This window comes from Pan troglodytes, chromosome 2 (assembly GCF_028858775.2).
Source record: "Pan troglodytes isolate AG18354 chromosome 2, NHGRI_mPanTro3-v2.0_pri, whole genome shotgun sequence".
Classification (NCBI taxonomy): Eukaryota; Metazoa; Chordata; class Mammalia; order Primates; family Hominidae; genus Pan; species Pan troglodytes.
In genome coordinates this window covers 13539307-13560864 of record NC_086015.1, presented here as the reverse complement: position 1 = coordinate 13560864, position 21558 = coordinate 13539307, and the positions used below count along the sequence as shown (strand labels likewise).

Here is a 21558-nt window from a genome sequence, read left to right as displayed (position 1 = left end):
AAAGTGCTGGGATTACAGGCATGAGCCACCACGCCCAGCCAAAAACTTTTATTTTTCTTATGCATAATTGATCTAACAGATAACAGTTTGTTTAAAATACAGCAACAGTGTTTTCAATTATACACATACACACACGCACGCTTATTTATGCTTAAAGTGAATGAATGACAACAGTCATACATAGGATTATTCTGTTATTATAGGGTACTTGGCCGGGCACCGTGGCTCACGCCTGTAATCCCAACACTTTGGGAGGCCGAGGCGGGCAGATCACGAGATCAAGAGATCGAGACCATCCTAGCCAACATGGTGAAACCCTGTCTCTACTAAAAAATAATAATAATAATAAGGTATTTGTACTGCCTGTGAAGTGGTATAGTGTTATTTGAAAATGGATTTGCATTAGTTGGAAATGTATATTGCAAACTTTAGGGCAACTACTTAAAAATTTTTTTAAGTATAACATATTCTAAGAAAGGAGAGAAAAATGGAATCATTGAAAATGTTCAATTAAAACCACAAAAGACAGGAAAATAGAAAATAAAAAAGAGATAGGTCAACAAATATAAAATAGTAACAAATATGGTAGATGTTAATCCACCTATAGCAATAATCATTTTGAATATAATGGTCTAAATCCACCAATTAAAAGAGATTATCAGAATAGATTTTAAAAAAAGACTCAGTTATATGTTGTCTTTTAAGAAACCCACTTACATATAAAGACACATATTGATTAAAAGTAAATGAATGGAGAAAGATATACCATGTTAATACTAATAAAAAAAAAAGTGGAGGCCGGGCGCGGTGGCTCATGCCTGGAATCCCAGCACTTTGGGAGGCCAAGGCAGGCAGATCACGAAGTCAGGAGATCGAGATCATCCTGGCTAACATGGTGAAACCCCGTCTCTACTAAAAAAATACAAAAAAATTAGCCGGGCGTGGTGGCGGGCCCCTGTAGTCCCAACTACTTGGGAGGCTGAGGCAGGAGAATGGCGTGAAGCTGGAGGCGGAGCTTGCAGTAAGCTGAGATCGTGCCACTGCACTCCAGCCCCAGCAGCAGAGTGAGACTCCGTCTAATAAAAAAAAAAAAAGTAGAAAAAAAATTAGCCATGCATAGTGGTGTACACCAGTAGTTCCAGCTACTCAGGAGGCTGAAGTGGGAGGATCACTTGACCCCAAGAAGTCAAGGCTGCAGTGAGCTATGATTGTACCACTGCACTCCAGCCTAGGCAACAGAGCAAGACTGTCAAAAAAAAAAAAAAAAAAAAAAAAAGAAGAAGAAGAAGAAAAGGAAAAGGAAATTAGAGTGGCTATATTAATTTAAGACAAAGCAAACTTCATGGCAAAGAAAGTTATCAAGGATAGAGTCATTACCAAATGATAAGACATAATGATTCTTAACATGCATGTGCCTAACAACAGAGCATCAAAATACATGAGGCAAACTGATAGAAGTGCAAAGAGAAATAGATGCATCTACTCTTGTAGTTGGAGACTTCGAGACCTCTCTATCAGAAATGGAAAAATCCAGGCAGAAAAATCAGTAAGGACATAGCTGAACTCAACACCACCATTAATTAAATGCATATAATGGATATCTGTAAACTACTTCATGTGACAGCAGCAGGATACACATTCTTCTCAAGTTCACATGGGACATTCACCAAGACAGGGTCTGGACCAAAAAACACACCTTAACAAATGTAAGAACCAGAAATTATACAATGTCTGCTTTCAGAACACATTGGAGTTAAAATATAAATCAATAACAGAAAGATAGCTGGAAAATACCAAAATACTTGGAGATTAAACAACACACTTCTCAATAACACATGGATCAAATAAAAAATCTCAAGATAGAGGCCAGGCAGGGTGGCTCACGCCTGTAATTTCAGCACTTTGAGTGGCCGAGGCAGGCGGATCAGGAGTTCAAGACAAGCCTGGCTAACATGGTGAAACCTCATCTCTACTAAAAATACAAAAATTAGCTGGGCGTGGTGGCACATGCCTGTAATCCCAGCTACTCGGGAGGCTGAGACAGGAGAATCTCTTGAACTCGGGAAGCAGAGGTTGTAGTGAGCCGAGATTGCACCACTGCACTCCAGCCTGGGTAACAGAGCAAGACTCCATCTCAAAACAAACAACAACAACAACAAAAAACCTCAAGATAAACTTTAAAATATTCTACTTATTTATTTATTTAAATTAGTGATGGAGTCACACTGTGTTGCCCAGGCTTGCATCAAATTCCTAGGCTCAAGTGAACTTTCTGCCTCAGCCTCTCAAAGTGCCAGGGTTACAATTGTGAGCCCTAGCATGCAGCCAAATATTTTGTATTAAATGAAAATGAAAACACAACTTACAAAAACTTGAGGGATGACATGATAGCAGTGTTCAGAGGGAAATTTATAGCATAGAATGCATATATTAGAAAAGAAGAAAGATCTAAACTCAATCATTTAAGCTTCCAAATTAGGAAGCTAGAAAAAGAAGAGCAAATTAAATTCAAAGTAAACAGAAGAAAATAAATAATAAAAATCAACCAGGATGGTGACTCACACCTACAATCTTAGCACTTTGGGAGGCCAAAGTAGGAGGATCACTTGAGCCCAGGAGTTCAAGACCAGCCTGGGCAATATAGTGAAGCCCTTCTCTGCAAAGAAATAAAAAATTAGCCAGCTTATACTTAGGCTGAGGCAGAAGGATTCCTGGAGCTCAGGAATTGAGACCAACCTGGGCACCATAGGGAGACCTCATCTCTAAAGAAAAAAATTAGCCAGGCATAGTGGCACATGCCTGTAGTCCTAGCTGCTCAGGAGGATGAGGTGGAAGGATTGCTTGAGCCCAGGAGTCTGAAGCTGCAGTAAGCCATGATCATGCCACTGCACGACAACCTGTTGATGAAGTAAGATTCTGTCTCAAAAAAAGAGAGAAAGAACGAGAGAGAAAGCAGAGAAACAAAAGTTAGAGCATCAGTTGAATTGAAAACAAGAAATCAATAAAGAAAATCGACAAAACCAAAGTTATTTTCTTGAAAAGATCAACAAAATCAATAGTCCTCTACCCAGGTTAACTATGAGAGAGAGAGAAACTCAAATTGGTAACATCAGAAATGAATAAAGAGGCCAGGTGTGGTGGCTCATGCCTGTAATTCCAGTAATTTGGGAGGCTGAGGCAGGTGGATCACCTAAGGTCAGGAGTTGGAGACCAGCCTGGCCAATATGGTGAAACCCCATCTCTAGTAAAAGTACAAAAATTAGGTTGGGCGCGGTGGCTCATGCCTGTAATCCCAGCACTTTGGGAGGCTGAGGCAGGCGGATTGCCTGAGGTCAGGAGTTCGAGACCAGCCTGGGCAACATGGAGAAGCCCCATCTCTACTAAAAATACAAAGAATTAGACGGGCATGGTGGCATGCGCCTGTAATCCCAGCTACTCAGGAGGCTGAGACACGAGAATTGCTTGAACCCAGGAGGTAGAGGTTGTAGTGAGCTAACATCGTGCCACTGAACTCCAGCTTGGGCAACAGAGAGAGAGACTCTGTCTCTAAATAAATAAATAAATAAATAAATAAATAAACAAACAAAAATTAGCCAATGTGGTGGTGCACGCATGTAATCCCACCTACTTGGGAGGCTGAGGTATGAGAAACACTTGAACCCAAGAGGCAGAGGTTGCAGTGAGCCATTGTACTCCAGCCTAGGTGACAGAGTGAGACTCTGTTTCAAAGAAAAAAAAAATGAAATGAACAAAAAAAATCACTACAGATCTTGTGGACATAAAAGGGATAATAAAGAAATGCTTTTTTAAACAACTCTGTGAACACAAATTTGATAACCTAGATGAAATGGACCAATTCCTAGAAAGACATAATCTGCCAAAACTCACACAAGAAGAAATAGGCAATATAAATAAACCTATATCTATTGAATTAGTAATCAATAACCTTCCAAAAGAGAAAGCACCAGGCCCTGATGGGTTCACTGGTGAATTCTGCCAAACATTAAAGGAAGAAATTACAAGAATTCTCTACATTCTCTTTCAGAAAATAGGAACAGAGAGAAAACTTCCTAACTCATTTTTATGAGGCCAGCATTACACTAATACTATAACTAGAGAAAGACATTACAAGGAAAAAATAACCTATAGACCAATATCTCTCATGAACATAGATCCAAAATCATCAACACATTATTAGCAAGTCAAATCAATAATCTATAAAAAGAATGGTACACCATGACCAATTGGGATTTATTCCAAGTATGCCAACCTGGTTTAGCATTAAAAAACAATTAATGTAATCGATCACATAAACAGACTAAGGAAGGAAAATCACATGATTTTATCAGTAATCACAGAAAAAAAGCATTTGTTGAAATTTAACACCTATTCACAATAAAAACTCTCAATGAACTAGGAATGGGGGAAACTTTCTCAAGTTGCCAAAAAAACCTACAACAGACATTAAATTTAATGGTAAGAAACTAGATGTTTTCCCACTAAGATCAAGAACAAGGCAAGGGTGTCCCCTCACCACTGCTTTTTGAAATCATGCTGAAAGTCCTTAATGCAATAAGAAAAGAAAAGGAAATAAAAGGAATACAGATTGGGAAGGAAGAAGTAAAACTATCTTTGTTTGTAGATGGTATGATCATCTATGTAGAAAATCCCAGAGAATCAAGCAAAAAAAAAAAAACAAAAAACCCAACCTCCTATAGCAAGATTGCAGAAAACAAGGTCAATATAGAAAAGTTAATCATTTTCCTATGTACCAGAAATGAACAAGTGGATTTTTTTTTTTTTTTTTGAGACAGAGTCTAGCTCTGTCGCCCTGTCTGGAGTGTAACGGCTCAATCATAGCTTACTGTGGCCTGGGCTCAACCAATCTTCCCACCTTAGCCCCCTGAGTAGCTGGGAACATGCCACCACACCTGGCTAAATTTTTTCATTTTTGGTACAGACAGGGTCTCTGTCTGTTTCTCAGACTGGAAAAAGTGAAATGAAAACACAATATTATTCTAATTACCACCCCCAAAATGAAATATTTAGGTATAAATCTAATAAAATATTTACAAGATATATATGAAAAAAATTACCAAACTAGTGAAAGAAATAGAAGAAGAGCTAAAATAAAGGGAAATATATACCATGTTCATGGGTAGGAAGACTCATTATTTTCAAGATGTTTGTTCTTGCCAACATGATCTTTAGATTCAATGCAATCTCAATCACAATCCTGGCAAGTTATTCTGTCCATATTAGCAAACTGATTTTAAAGTTTATATGGAGAGGCAAAGACCCAGAATAGCCATACAATATTCAAGGAGAACAAAATCAGAGGATTGATACTACCCCCACTTCAAGACTTACTAAGACTTACTATAAAGCTATAGTAATTAAAAGTGTGTGAGCTGGGCATGGTGGCTCATGCCTGTAATCCCAGCACTTTGGGAGGGTGAGGCAGGCGGATCACCTGAGGTCAGGAGTTCAAGACCAACCTGGGCAACATGGCGAAACCCTGACTCTACTAAGAATATAAAAAATCAGCCCGGTGTGGTGGCAGGCTCCCCTAATCCCAGCTACTCGGGAGGCTGAGGCAGGAGAATCACTTGAACCCAGGTGGTGGAGGTGGAAGTAAGCCAAGATTGAGCTACTGCACTCCAGCCTGGGAGCAAGACTCCCATCTCAAAAAAAAAAAAAAAAAAAAGAGTGTGTGGCTGGGCGCAATGGCTCACGCCTGTAATCCCAGCACTTTGAGAGGCCGAGGTGGGTGGATCACCTGAGGTCAGGAGTTCGAGACCAGCCTAGCCAACATGGTGAAACCCCATCTCTACTAAAATTACAAAAATTAGCCAGGCTTGGTGGTGTGTGCCTGTAGTCTCAGCTACTCGGGAGGCTGAGGCTGGAGAATTGCTTGAACCTGGGAGGTAGGGGTTGCAGTGAGCCTAGATCGTGCCACTGTACTCTAACCTGGGCAACAGAGTGAGACTCCAATGTCTCAAGAGAAAAAAAAAAAGACAGTGTGGTACTGGTGAAAGAACAGGCAAATTGATTGATAGGACAGAATGGAGAGCCCAGAAACAGACCCACATAAATACAGTCAGTTGATCTTTGACAAAGGCTCAAAGGCAACACAATGGGGAAGAGATAGTCTCTTCAACAAATGGTGCTGGAACAACTGAATATCCACATGCAAAATAATAATAATAATAATATGGACGTAGACCTTACACTCTTCAAAATGTTTCACAGACATAAATGTGAAACCTATGAAACTCATAGAAAATAATATAGGGAAAAAAAAGCTAGATTACCTTGGGTTTGGCAATGACTTTTTAGATACAACACTGAAGGCCCAATTGTTGGTAAGCTGGACTTCATTAAAGTTAAAGAGTTCTGCTGTCAGAGACACAGTCAAGAGAATGAAAAGACAAGCCACATACTGGGAGAAAATCTTTGCAAAAGACATATCTGGGCCGGGTGCCATGGTTCACGCCTATAGTCCCTGCACTTTGGGAGGCTGAGGTGGGTGGATCACTTGAGGCCAGGAGTTTGAGAGTAGCCTGGCCAACATGGCAAAACCCCATCTTTACTAAAAATACAAAAATTAGCCAGGCATGGTGGCATGTGCCTGTAGTCCCAGCTACATGGGAGGCTGAGGCAGAGAATTGCTTGAACCCAGGAGGTAGAGGTTGCAGTGAGCCGAGATCGTCCCACTCCAGCCTGGGTGACAGAGGGAGACTCCCTCTCAAAAAAAAAAAAAAAAAAAGACATATCTGATAAAGGACTGTTATCTAAAATATACAAATAACTCTTGAGGTGGGGTATGGTAACTCACACCTGTAATCCCAGCACTTTGGGAGGCCGAGGCGGTCAGATCACCTGTGGTCAAGTTCGAGACCAGCCTGGCCAACATGGTAAAACCCCATCTCTACTAAAAATACAGAAATGAGCCAGGTGTGGTAGAGCATGCCTGTAGTCCCAGTTACTTGGGAAGCTGAGGCAGGAGAATTGCTTGAACCCGAAAGGCAGAGGTTGCAGTGAGCTGAGATTGCACCCCTGAACTCCAGCCTGGGCAACAGAGCGAGACTCCGTCTCAAAAAAATTAAAAAAAGAACTCTTAAAACTCAAAAATAAGAAAAGAAACAACCTAATTAAAAATTGGGCAAAAGACCTTAGCAGACACCCCAAGGAAGATATACAGATGGCATGTTAGCATATGAGAAGACGTTCCACATCATATGCATCTGGGAAATACAATTTCAAACAACAATGAGATAGCACTACATACTTATTAGAATGGCCAACATCCAGAACACTGACACCAAATGCTGGTAGGACGTGGAGCAACAGTAACTCTCATTCCTTGCTGGTGGGAATGCAAAATGCTATAGTCATTTGGAAGGCATGTTGGCAGTTTCTTATAAAAATAAATTTACTCTTACTATATGACCCAGCAATCATACACCTTGGTATTTACCCAAAGGAGTAAAAAACTCATGTCTACACCAAAACCTCCACATAGATATTTACATCAGCTTTATTCATAACTGCCAAAATTTGGAAGCAAACAAGATATTCTTCAGTAGGTGAATGTATAAATAAACTATGGCATATCCAGAATATAGAATATTATTGAGCACTAAAAAGAAATGAACTATGAAGCCATGAGGAGATACGGAGGAACCTTAAATGCATATTACTAAGTCCAAGTCTGAAAAGGCTACATACAGTATGATTACAATTACATGACATTCTGGAAAAGGCAAAAGTATGGAGGTAGTGAAACAATCAGTGTGGTTGCCCACGGTTGGGAGGAGGAAGGGATGAATAGGCAGAGCACAGAGGATTTTTTAGGGCAGTGAAAATACTCTGTATGATATGCTACAATGGTACATAAACGTCATTACACATTTGTCAAAACTCATAGAACGTACAACACCAGGAGTAATCCTTAATGTGAGCTATGATCTTTGGGTGATAATGTGTCAATGTTGTCTCATCTGTTGTAGCAAATATGCCACCCTGGTGGGGGATGTCGATAGTGAGGGAGGCTGTGCATGTGTAGGGTCAGGGAGTGGATGGGAAATCTTTGAATATTTTACTCAATTTTGCTGTGAACCTAAAACTACTCTTAAAAAAAGCCTATTTAAAAATTGATGGGATTATACTATATACAGTATTCTGTACCTTGACTGCCTTTATTTTTTAATTTTTTTGTGGAAACAAGAGTCTTGCTATGCTGGTCTTGAACTTCTGGACTCAAGAGCTTCTCCCACCTCATCCTCCCAAAGTACTGGGATTACAGGCATGAGCCACCGCTACTAACCTTCTTTTTATTTATTAATATATCTTAGAAGATCATGACAACATATACAATTGTACCCTATTCAATCAAATGGATTAATACTATGCCATGGCATAGATACCACCATAAGTTATATAGCCAGATGCCTCTTAGTAGACATGTTTTTGGTCCCTTGTTATAGATGGTGGTGCAGCGAACACCCTTGTATTCATCCTTTGTGTATAATCAAGGATATAGCCATAGGATAAAGTTGACTCAAGGAGTAAGTACATTTACAAGAGTGCACGTGCCACCCTCACACCCCAAAACCAATAGAGATGTCCTACCATTACAGTTGATGATGGTGACCACTCAGTCTACCTTGTGGCCTTGAGAAGTAGGTATCACCAAGAGGTGAAGGGACTTGCCCAATGACGCACAGTTAAATGATTTTTCCCAATAAATACACATGATACAAAATTCAAAAAGAATACAACATTATGCCAGTTAGGACTAGGTTCGACTGCATGTGAAATGAAAAACCAAAATAATTGCAGTTTAATGAGCCAAGGCTGGGTGCAATAATTTACATCTGTAATCCCAGCAATTTGGGACGCCAAGGTGGGAGGATCATTTGAGGCCAGGAGTTCGAGACCAGCCTGGGCAACATAGCAAGACCCTGTCTTTACCAAAATAATTTTTAATTAGCTGAGCATGGTGGCACATACCTGTGGTCCCAGCTACTTGGGAGGCTGAGGTGGGAGGAGCGCCTGAACCCAGGAGTTCGAGGACGCAGTGAGCCATGATCCCACCACTGCACTCCAGCCTTGGTGACAGAGCAAGACAAAACAAGTGACAGAGCAAGACCTGTCGCAAAAATAAAATAAAAAATAAAATAAAATAAATGACCCAAGGTTATTATCTCTTATATAAAACAAATGTCCAGGCCGGGCGCGGTGGCTCACGCCTCTAATCCCAGCACTTTGGGAGGCCGAGACAGGCGGATCACGAGGTCAAGAAATCGAGACCATCCTGGTTAACACGGTGAAACCCCGTCTCTACTAAAAATACAAAAAAATTAGCCGGGCTTAGTGGCGGGCGCCTGTAATCCCAGCTACTCGGGAGGCTGAGGCAGGAGAATGGCGTGAATCCAGGAGGCGGAGCTTGCAGTGAGCCGAGATCGCGGCCACTGCACTCCAGCCTGGGCGACTGAGTGAGACTCCGTCTCCAAAAAACAAACAAACAAACAAACAAACAAAAAAATGTCCTAGAGTGAGGCAGTCCAGAGCTGGTATGCTAGCCCCTGAAGTCATTAGAAACTTCCTGCTTTATGCTCACCACTCCTGGGGTATAGCCCCTATCTTTATTGTCAGAGATGCCTGCTGGGTTCCTGACCATCACATCTGCATTCCAGGCAGCTGAATGGAGAGATGGATGAAGACAAATGGGACAAAGAGTACCCGGTCGCATCCTTATGGATCTGTTTATGTAAAGTTGTTTCCTTAACGCCACAGAACACATCTACATGTATTTTGCTTAGTCATATGGTCACATCTGACTGCAAGAGAGGTTGGAAAATGCAGTCTTTATTCTCTACAGTCAAGGTCTTAGCTAAAAATTGAGGGTTCTAAATACTAAGGAAGAAGGGATGAATAGATATTGTGGCAAGCTATTTGTCTCTGTCATGGTTAAATTGCAAAAAAAACAAACTTACCTCCTCCCCAGGCAGCCATTGTTAATATTTTTTGGATATCTAGAAAAAGTCCTTTGTTCAGGATTGTTTTCCCACTCTGCCAAGAGTCACCATGACCTGCTCACACGCCACCCTTACGAAACTGCCGCGCCACTTCTCATCTCCCATTTGATTCTCACAGAAGCTCTACGAAATGGGTTGGGCAAATGTCATGATCCTCATTTCACAGGGGAAGAAACTGAGGCCCAGAGGGGGAAACTGACTGCCTAAAATTGCCATGTAGGCTGGGCGCAGTGGCTCAGGCCTGTCATCCCAGCACTTTGGGAGGCCGAGGCGGGCGGATCACGAGGTCAGGAGATCGAGACCATCCTGGCTAACACTTGAAACCCCGTCTCTACTAAAAATACAAATAATTAGCCAGGTGTGGTGGCGGGCGCCTGTAGTCCCAGCTACTCGGGAGGCTGAGGCAGGAGAATGGCGTGAACCCGGGAGGCGGAGCTTGCAGTGAGCCGAGATTGCGCCACTGCACTCCAGCCTGGGCGACAGAGACAGACTCCGTCTAAAAAAAAAAAAAAAACAGTCGCCATGTAAAGGATGCAGCCAAGCCTCCTATGGAGGCAGGACAAATTGGGGTGTGTTTCCCAAACACCAGACACATGCAAGATGCATCCGGCAGCCAGTGGCGAGCACATGGTTCCATTTCCAATTTCTTCCATAACTTTAAGGAGAAAGTTTCAGTTTGGTGCTAATGCATCTTTAACTCCTCTCACACTTACTAATAGGTCTTTTAAAGAGAAATCGGCCCTCAGGCTCAGAGCACTAGGCAGGCAAAAGTATCTAGCTAGATTCTAAGAACATTGTTTTGATTTCATTATACCTATATTTATAGTGTTTTTCTATTTATGGCAAATGATCCTGGTTTCCTTCTCTTTGAAAGTAATTTAAATTTACTTTTTAAGTAAATGCATCGAAGTTAAAAAGTGAGTTTATTCAAAGAAAAACATGCAGTAAGGAACTATCTGTGCTTGAATACAGATTCCCCCACTTACAAGCTATGTGACATTGGATAAGACACCTGGTGCCTCTGAGCCTCAGTTTCCTCATTCGTATAATGAGGGTGGTATTTTTTCCCACCTCATGGCTTTTTTTTTTTTTTTTTTGAGATGGAGTCTCGCTCTGTCGCCCAGGCTGGAGTGCAGTGGCATGATCCCCGCTCACTGCAAGCTCCATCTCCCGGGTTCACACCATTCTCCTGCCTCAGCCTCCCGAGTAGCTGGGACTACAGGCACCCGCCACCACGCGTGGCTAATTTTTTGTATTTTTAGTAGAGATAGGTTTTCACTGTGTTAGACAAGATGGTCTCGAACTCCTGACCTCGTGATCCACCTGCCTCGGCCTCCCAAAGTCCTGGGATTACAAGTGTGAACCACCATGCCAGGCTGAATTTTTTAAATTAATAATAGGATTAAATGAGATAATGAAAGTCAGAAACTTAGCACCCTGGCACATAGTTAAGCACTCATCACTACTTATTTATTTATTTATTTATTTATTTATTTTTGAGATGGAGTCTTGCTCTGTCACCCAGGCTGGAGTGCAGTGGTGCAATCTTGGCTCACTGCAACCTCCGCCTCCTGGGTTCAAGGAATTCTCCTGCCTCAGCCTCCTGAGTAGCTGGGATTACAGGCATGTGCCACCAAGCCCAGCTAATTTTTGTATTTTTAGTAGAGATGGGGTTTCACCATGTTGACCAGGCTGGTCTCGAACTCCTGACCTCAGGTGATCCACTCGTCTTGGCCTCACAGAGTGCTGGGATTACAGGCATGAGCCATCACGCCGGGCCACTCAACACTGTTTTTAACAATAGTATCACAATATTAAAAATATTAACATTGTTCATCTTAATTTTGTCATAACACCTCCTGGCTGCTTGGAGCAGAGAAAGTCAGTAGGACCGTGGGGTAGCTGGATAGAGATATCCCATCCTAGAGCCTCTGCCCCTACACCAGTGGTTTTCAGCCAGGGATAATCCCCTACATTAGGGCCTTTTTTTTTTTTTTTGAAACCATGTCTTGCTCTGATGCCTAGGCTGTAGTGCAATGGTGCAATTTTGGCTCACAGCAGCCTTGATCTTCCGGCTCAAGCGATCCTCCCACCTCAGCCTCCTGAGGAGCTGGGACTACGAGTACATGCCACCATGTACTTGTGCTTTTCACCATGTTTTCACCACGTTGCCCCAGGCTGGTCTTAAACTCCTGGCCTCAAGTGATCCTCCCACCTCGGCCTCCCAAAGTGCTGGGACTACAGGCATGAGCCACCCATGCCCAACTGACATTTTTTAATCAGTATGACTGGGTTTGGTGGTGCCCCTGGCATCTGGTGGGTAGAGGCCAGGGATGATGCTAAGTATCCCACAGTGCATTGGTTGGCCCCTCATGAAGAATCATCTAGCTTGAATGTCAAAAGCATTGAGGCTGAGAAAGCTTGTGCCATCCTGCACCCGTGTATGTGCCTAGCAGCAGCTGGGTCTTCAGCCAGCCCATTATTCCAAAAGAGACTCGAGCTTGGAACACAAAAGCCTCAGCCTCAGTTTCTTCATCCAGCAAATGGGAACACCGAACCCTGCCTTATCTGCAGTCATTCCATCTCCTGATGGTTGGCCCTCTTGGGCACTTCCTTGGCCTAGGCTATCTCTACTGGTCCCTTTCTATCTTTCCCCTAGGTGCAAGGAACCCATCTAATTGGCTTTTCATTTGCTTGACTTCTGATATTTCCCATTCCCAGAGTGGCCTCTGGGGCCCCACAGCTACCATCTGAAACCCTGCAGCGTGAGTGCCCCAGCCATCTCTGAGTACCCCTGTTATTGTGGGTGGCAGCTGCTAGTCTTTTTCCTTTGAAGCACACCTTGACATGTGTAACTCTTCTATTTATGTGTTGACTTGTTGGCTGTATTCCTTCCCACACGCCTCTGCCCTGAAGACAGACACCCAGCCTGCTGTCCCCGGCACACTGCACAGTGCCTGGCACATAGTGGGCATGCAGGACTGTATTTGTGGGATCTATGAAGTGAGAGGCAAAAAGAGAGGATAAGGGGAGGGGATAGATATAGAGAAGCGAGAAAAGAAATAGGAGGAGGGAGTTGAATGAATGTTAAGTGCTGAGAGATCTAAATAAAGGGGAAAGCGGGAGGGGCGGGGGTCCAGACTGAGACTTGAGCACAAGGTAGACAAGCCAGAGGGCGGGGGGGCGGTGCGAAGAAAGATGAAAAGGGTGGGGAAGAGAAAGGAATGGAGACACAGAACGAAAGAGAGAGACAGAGGCAGAAAAAACGTGCAGGCGGAAAGCAAAAGGAAGAAAACCTCCCTGAGGCCTCAGTGCTCAGGTTGCGGAGGGGAGGAGGACCGCCCGCAGGAGCCAGCGCTGCGCAGCTGGGAGCGCCGGGATGCAGGCCCGGTTTCCACGGAGACGGGGATGCTCCCGGCGGGAGCCACCGACTACTGCAGGACCCGCGCCTCTGGCACCACGGGAATGGACGACCAGAGAGGTGGCAAAGGGACGGTGTGGGTTTGCCCCCTTCTTGGGCTCGTTCCCACTCCTGCCTCTTGCTGGAGATTTAGAGCCCGGGAATAGGGAGGCAGGAGCGCACCCGCCTGGGAAAGGGCTCTGGGGACTCCGAGGGCGGGGGAAGGACTGGGGCTGAGACCACTCCTCCCCCTGCCCCGTTGCCTTCCTTGGCGTTTGACCCTCCTTTCCTTTCAGATAGGGTCCTGGAGGGTCTGGCAAAGTGCAGCGCTATGTGGAGAGATGATGGCCAGGCCTTCTCCGCAGGCCCCTCTTCCTCCTCCTGCCCTGTTAATGCTGGAGCACCAGGGCTCAGTCCTAAGCCTTCTCTTCAGTTTCCACCATGTCCAGTCCTCGAGATTTAAATACCTAAAGTGCCCAGAGTCCCCAGATTTGCATGTCTAGCCCTGGTTTTCCCCTGAGCTCTGGCCTGTTCAAAGTTGCTAATTCTTTAACTCATCCAGCTTGTTCCCGCCGCAGGACTTTGCTTTTGCCATTCCCTTTGGCTGCAACTCTTTTCCCAGCCCTTAGGTGGTGAGTTCCACTGGAGTGGATAATTGACTTGGAGGAGGAGCATTGGTGGGGGGAGGAGCCCTGCTGCAGTGTCTGTTCGATCATAGTATTGTGGGGGGAGCCTGCATCTGGAAGAGGAGCACGTGTTGGGGAGAGGGGGAGGACTGGCTGGAATCTGGCAGTGCCACCACGATGAGCAGGAGGGCCCACTCCGTTGGAAGCCAGAAGAGGCTGGGGCCTGGGAGCATTCCCTCCATGGTAGATGTGGGAGGGAGCTGGCACAGCCAAGGGCCCCTTCCCACCCTGGGGACTAGATGGGCCAGGTGGACAGTGGGAAGAGCTGACCATCACCCCCACTTTGCATTGCTGTCATCTAAAACCCACGCTAAGCACCCTGTGGACCTGGTGCAGGCTCAAGGTCCCCATGGTTCCAAACAGAGCCCTCTGGAACCTTTGGGTCTCAGATACAGTAACCCAAATGTTGGCAGGACTGGCAATACGAGGGCCCCATCAAGCCGGTGATGCAGAGCTGGTGGAGGGGAAGACCCCATCTCTACAGTGGCCTGCTGAATCTGGGGGTTCTGACTGCCCTGTGACACAGCAGGTGCCACTCTCCAAGCCAGTCACTCTTACCAGAGGAGTGCAATGTGCTGATCAGCTCAGGCTTGGGTCTCATCCACTAGGCTAAGTGCTGGCCAAGGGCCCACCTGGGCCGGGATTGGGACAGGCGGGTTGCTAAATCCAAAGCAGGTAGATGCTAGCTAGGGAACCATTGCCAAGGCCCTTCTGAGCCTGCCCCTTCTCTTCCTCTTTGCCTTTGTCCTCCTCACCTGAAACCAACTCTCCAAATTACTTTCTTATTTGTGTAATTATTACTTTTGGCATTATGACTGGTTTTGATAACAGCTAAGATTTACCCAGAACTTACTGTGCCAGGCACTTTACACTTTGCTGCCTTCCATAATCTTTACAACCACTTGAGGATACCATCATTATCCCCATTGTACAGATGAAGAAACTGAGGCTTAAAGATGAAGGAACTTGCTCAGTGTGGCATATGTAGACAATAGCTGAGCCAGGATTTGAGACCCAGCCTTCTTAATCGCTTTGCTATTACGTACCTCTCTCCACACTAAATTGCAAGCTCCATGCAGCTAAAATCCAAGTCTCTCCACCCTGCAGGCCTGGTCTAGTGCCTGGCATATGGTAGGCCCTGGATAAATGCTACCTGAGTGCCTGGCACCGTGCTAAGTGTTTTGCACGCATTACTTCATTTAATCCTCCTAATCGCCCTTGAGGTAAGTACAATGGTATTGACTGAAACAGGCCTGTTCAGGTTCAGCAGCATCTGCCAAGGTCATACAGCCAAGTTAGGGGAAGAACTAGGCTAAGTCCTATCATTGGCACTCCATAGTCTGTGCTCTTAGCAAAGTGCTCAACTGCATGAATGAAAGTATATTCTAGCATTGTGAATAAAAGGAAAATGGTGCCCAATAAACATTTGATGGGTGAAGGACAAGAATTTAAAAAATAACAATGAGGGCGGGTGTGGTGGCTCACTCCTATAATCCCAACACTTTGGGAGGCTGAGGTGGGCAGATCACTTGAGGTTAGGAGTTTGAGACCAGCCTGGCCAACATGGTGAAACCTCATCTCTACTAAAAATACAAAAATGAGCCAGACATGGTGGGAGGCACCTGTAGTCTCAGCTACTCAGGAGGCTGAGGCAGGAGAATTGCTTGAGCCGGGAGGTGGAGGTTACAGTGAGCCGAGATCACGCCATTGCACTCCACCCTGGGCAACAGAGTGAGACTCCGTCTCAAACAACAACAACGACAACAGCAATAATAATAATGAGGATGGGAGAGATGGGAGAGGGAGTCGGTCCCGATGCTAGCGGAAGTTGAAGGAGGTGGCCGTGGGTGGCTATGTTCTCATATTCCCAGAATGCTTCCTGGAGGAGGAGTTGATCTCATGGGGAAGGGAGAGGGCATCGCGGGTTCCAGAAAGTTTCTGCTACCCATCGTGGACCTCTTTCTCTCTCTCTTTTCCCTGCCCCTGCCCTCTCTTTCTCCCTCTGTGGAAGTGGGTAACAAGCATGTGGTTGGGTTGATGTGCCCTCAATAGGGTGGGGCCCAGACTGCGGACACTAGGGAGTAATGATCTTTTCTCTTCCTTCCTGACCGTGGTGGTGGGCCCGGTGCTCTGCCCCTCAGCTCTGTGCCTCGTCCTGGGCTGCATGATCTTTCCTGACGGCTGGGATGCCGAGACCATCCGGGACATGTGTGGGGCTAAGACGGGGAAGTACTCCCTGGGGGACTGTTCAGTGCGCTGGGCATACATCCTGGCCATCATCGGCATCCTCAACGCCCTCATCCTCTCCTTCCTCGCCTTCGTGCTGGGCAACCGGCAAACAGACCTGCTGCAGGAGGAGCTCAAGCCGGAGAACAAAGGCGAGTGTGCTGTGGGCTGGGGGGCAGCGGCGGGAGCCAGGCCTGGTCCTGGGAGGCAGGATAATTTCAAATAAAAGGAGTAAGAGGGTTGCATGAATTGGAAACCCTGGCTGGGCGTGGTGGCTCACGCCTATAATCCCAGCACTTTGGGAAGCCAAGGCAGGTAGATCGCTTGAGCCCAGGAGTTCAAGAGTAGCCTGGCCAACATGGTGAAATCCCCTCCCTAAAAAAATACAAAAACTGGGCCGGGCACGGTGGCTCACACCTGTAATCTCAGCACTTGGGAGGCCGAGGCGGGTGGATCCTGAGGTCAGAAGATCCAGACCATCCTGGCTAACACGGTGAAACCCTGTATCTACTAAAAATACAAAAAAATTAGCCGGACTTGGGAGGCTGAGGCAGGAGAATGGCATGAACCTGGGAGGTGGAGCTTGCAGTGAGCCGAGATTGCGCCACTGCACTCCAGCCTGGGAGACAGCGAGACTCTGTCTCAAAAACAAAAAAACAAAAAAACAAAAAAAACAAAAACTAGCTGGATGTGGTGGCAAGTGCCTGTGGTCCCAGCTACTCAGGAGGCTGAGGTGGGAGGATCACCTGAGCCTGAGAAGGTTGAGGCTGCAGTGAGCTGTGATTGTGCCACTGCACTCCAGCCTGGACTACAGAGTGAGAGCCTATCTCAAAAAAAAGGAAAGAAAAGAAAAGAAAAAAAGAAACCTGCCTGACAGTACAACCACCTTTTAAATGATTTGATGTTCTGCCTCAGATCTGATCATTTGCCTGTGACCCAGCAAACCCACCTCGGGTACAAACCCATGAGAAGCGTTCAAGGGCGCTGGTGGCTGCGGCTTCACTGTAGCAAACAGCTATAAACAGCCCAATGGCCATGGACAGGAGGCCGGATAAATACATGTGACATGTTCACATCACAGAGCAGCTCACAGCTGTGAAAATGTCACACTTCAGTTATATGTACCACAGTGGATGTATCTCAGCAATATAATGTTGAGAGAGGGGGAAAAAAAAACAAGTTCCAGAAGATGACAGAGTGATATATTTATTGAGCTCAAAAGTAAGCAAAACTAAGCAATGTATTGTTTAAACACACATGTATTTGTGGCAGTATTTTTTTTTTTTTGAGATGGAGTCTCACTCAGTCACCCAGGCTGGAGTGCAGTGGCGCAATCTCCACTCACTGCAAGCTCCACCTCCCGGGTTCACACCATTCTACTGCCTCAGCCTCCTGAGTAGCTGGGACTACAGGCACCTGCCACCACGCCCGGCTAAGTTTTTGTATTTTTAGTGGAGATGGGGTTTCACCGTGTTAGCCAGGATGGTCTCGATCTTCTGACCTCGTGATCCGCCCGCCTTGGCCTCCCAAAGTGCTGGGATTACAGGTGTGAGCCACCGTGCCCAGCTGTGGCAGTATATTTTTTTAAAAAGCAAAGAAATAATAAATATGAAAGGTAGGATGATGGTCATCTGTGGTTATGATGGAAGGGGAGGAAGTCATGTATATGAGCTGGAGCGTGGAGGTATATGCAAATTATGGGTAGCGTTAGAGTCCTTTTTTTTTTTTTTCCTTGAGACAGTGTCTTGCTCAGTTGCCCAGGGTGGAGTGCAGTGGCACGGTCTCGGCTCACTGCAGCCTCCAGCTCCTGGGTTCAAGTGATCCTCGTGCCTCAGCCTCTTGCTCTTGAGTACCTGGGATTACAGGCATGTTGCCACCACACCCAGCTAACTGTTGTATTCTTAGTAGAGATGGGGTTTCACCATGTTGGCCAGGCTGGTCTCAAACTCCTGGCCTCAAGTGATCTGCCTGCCTCAGCTTCCCAAAGTGTTGGGATTACAGGCATGAGCCACCACACCCGGCTGAGTTATAGTTATTGAATGGTGAGCTCACCAGTGTTTATTATTGTATTTTTTTAAGAGATTGGGGGAGGGGGCCTCACTCTGCTGCTCAGGCTGGAGTGCAGTGGTGCAATCATAGCTCACTGCAGCCTCAAACTCCTGGGCTTAAGCGATTCTCCTGCCTCAGCCTCCTGAGTGGCTGGGACTACAGGCATGCGCCACCACGCCTGACTAATTTTTGTATTTTTTGTAGAGACGAGGTTTCCCCATGTTGCCCAGGCTGGTCTTGAACTCCTGGCTTCAAGCAATCCTTCCGCCTTGGCCTCCCAAAGTGCTGAGATTACAGGTGTGAGCCACCTTACCTGGCACATTGTATGCTTTATAATTAGTGTATTGCATATAAACTTTCATATATATCAAGTAGCATTAAAATACAATAAAGAAAAAAGGCCAGGTTCAGAGAACTCCAGAGCTCCAGTAATTTGCCCAAAGTCACTTAAGTGGTGAAGGCAGAATCTGAACCCAGGTCCAAGTCCAAAGTCCAAGCTCTTCCCCCCTGTCATGCTGCCTGTCTCAACCTGGTGAAGCCAGAGATTTCCTGCACGGCTTTGGGAGCTCTCCTGGGATGCTGATCTGCTAACCTGTACTCAGAGGCAGGTTCTAAATACCTGATGCAGTCCCTCAGACCCCGGGATTACTGTGGTTTTGGTGTGAAGTCAAGGCCTGCCCTCTGGCGGCAGCTTTCAGAAGTGCAAGACTAAGACTGAGATCTGGCCTTTCTCAAGAAGGGGTGTGGGGATGTGACTGATGTGAAGTGGGCCCCCTCGGTGTCCTTCTCCTCCCTTCCCAAAGCCCCCTAACAACTCAGTGTTAAAAATCGATGTAAAGGAGCCCCAGTTTTCCTCCCTTCAGTGTCCAGGGAGTCTCCGTCCCTCACTGGGAGTTCAAGATGAGTGAGCCTCCCACTTCAGTTTTAACCCAAAGACCTCCGAGCCAAAAGCCATGGTGCGCACCTGTGGTCCCAGCTACAGGCTGAGGCAGGAGGATCGCTTGAGCCCACACGTTCAAGACCAGTCTGGGCGATGTAACAAAACCCAGTTTCTATTAAAAAGAAAGAAATATATACATATATATAAAGAAGACCTCTGGAACCAAAGAAAAAATAGATAAATAAATTGCTTCCATTTCCAGCATATTCTATGACCAAACACTGCCAAGTCCTTGGCTGTCATTATGTGTCTCTTTTTGACCCTTCGGAATTACCCTGTGAGGTAGGCTATGATCCTTATTTTGCAGATGAGAAAATCGGGGCTCAGAGAGGTTAAATGGCTTGCTCAAGGCCATCCTGCTGGTCAGGTGAGGCTAGGATTTCAGCGCTTGTGCAGTCTGCCCCTCTGCCCCTCTGACCTTTTTTTTTTTTTTTTTTTTTGAGATGGAGTTTCACACTTTTTGCCTAGGCTGGAGTGCAGTGGTGCAATTTTGGCTCACTGCAATCTCTGCCTCCTGGGTTCAAGCGATTCTCCTGCCTCAGCCTCCCAAGTAGCTGGAATTACAGGCACGCACCACCATGCCCGGCTAATTTTTTGTATTTTTGGTAAAGACAGGGTTTTGCCATGTTGATCAGGCTGGTCTTGAACTCCTGACCTCAAGTGATCCACCCGCCTCAGCCTCCCAAAGTGCTGGGATTACAGGCGTGAGCCACCGCGCCCGGCCCCTCTGCCCACTTGTGCCCTGGGGAATGTGCAAGGAAAGCCTGAATGCCCAGGCAGCCTCTGACTTTCTCTAATTCTCTCTCCTTCTCTCTCTCTCTCTCTTAGATTTTGTGGGCTCTACAGTAAGCTCCGTGTTGCGGCCCGGGGGTGATGTCTCTGGATGGGGAGTCCTTCCCTGCCCCGTGGCTCACTCACAGGGACCCTGAAAGGCCAGGATCACAGCCCAGTAATTGGCCTGACCTCAGCTTGTCCTGCCTTCTGCCCTCTCATCACTCCATTCAAGCTCTGAGGGAAGACCCTGATCTCAGACTTACTTCTCACCGACTACCCTGCAAGCTCCAGGCTTTGAGGAGAGGAAAGCCTGGATGTGGCCTGGGGGAGAGGAGAGGCCCTCCAAACCTTGGGAGGGTCTAATTCTTGCTCCTCCCTCAATTTGACCTAAGGGAGCCTGCATCTGCCTAGGCCCTTGGGCTTCTCCTCTCCTCTCTAGACTGGCCTGGAGGTCCCTGCAGATCCCCAGGGAGAGCGGAGCTGTAGTTCCAGCTCCCCAGGCCCCCTCAGTCTGGAGGGCTGCCGCCTGGCTATATCCGCACCTCTTCTGGTCCCTGCCTCTTCAAGAAATTTATTCTAGATACTGCTCCAGGGTGGGCTGGACTCTTTCCTACTTTTTTTTTTTTTTTTTTTTTTTGGCTGATGTTGGTTCCACCACATCTGCCACAAAGCTCCAGGTGCCACCAGTCTCCCCTGGGACCTCCTCTGCTCCATTCCGGCCTGCTCCCAGCTCGCCCTGAGGGAGAGCTGCACCGAGGGATGCACAGGGCCCTGCTGTCAGCTGCAGACCGGGGCCCTGATCAGCCCAGAGTCAGAAAAGACTTTCAGGCTCTGGAGGTAGCGGGAGGGGGTACGTGGCCTCGGCAGTTGGAGCTTAGAAGCTGCTCAGCCCGGGCTGGCCTGGCCTCCTCTTCCTCTCTGCTGGAACATCTCACCGATGACTTAGCCCTTGACCTTGGCCTCTTTTGCCCAGGCCTCCTCTCTGCTGGGATGTTTCACCAATGACTGGACCCTTGACCCTGGCCTGTTTTGTACAGCACAGACTTCTTGGCCCTGTTGTCAGGGTTGGGGGTGTGGAGGGGACCCCAGAGGTGGGGAGTTGGGGGATGCATTACCCCTTCTGCCCCTTTTCATGCCCTCCACACCCCAGGCATCTACCAAGGGCAGAGACTGTCTTGTCTCTTTGATACTTTTCTGCATAACTTGAACTTGCAGGTCATCTCTGAACAGGGTACCCCTGTCCCCCTTCCTAGGCCTTGTTACCCTGTCCCAGCCTCTTCCTCCTCCTGGCCCACCTCTCGCCTTGCGATATGCCCAGGGTCTGCACCTATGGGCAGTGCTTGGAGCCGAGGCATGAGTGTATGTGTATGTGGGTGAAATGTGTGTGCGTGTGTGTGCGCGTGTGAGCGTGTGTGTGTGTGTGTGTGTTGGGGGACAGGT

At 46.5% G+C, this 21558-nt stretch overlaps 1 protein-coding gene across 3 annotated transcripts in view; it reads left to right on the top strand.

The window, feature by feature from the left end:
• The window catches only part of LHFPL4 (LHFPL tetraspan subfamily member 4), a 51896-nt gene extending 31195 nt beyond the window's left edge, over positions 1–20701 (top strand). For 2 of the 3 annotated variants that reach the window (XM_054681418.2, XM_054681417.2), the window contains exons 3-5: positions 16271–16507; positions 18609–18701; positions 20173–20701. In XM_054681418.2, coding sequence (XP_054537393.1) covers positions 16271–16507; positions 18609–18701; positions 20173–20273 — 431 coding nt within the window. In that variant the 3' untranslated portion in view covers positions 20274–20701. The remainder of the gene's footprint in view (positions 1–16270; positions 16508–18608; positions 18702–20172) is intronic. The other variant, XM_063805350.1, reaches the window with a different exon arrangement.
• The last annotated feature ends 857 nt before the right edge of the window (positions 20702–21558 follow it).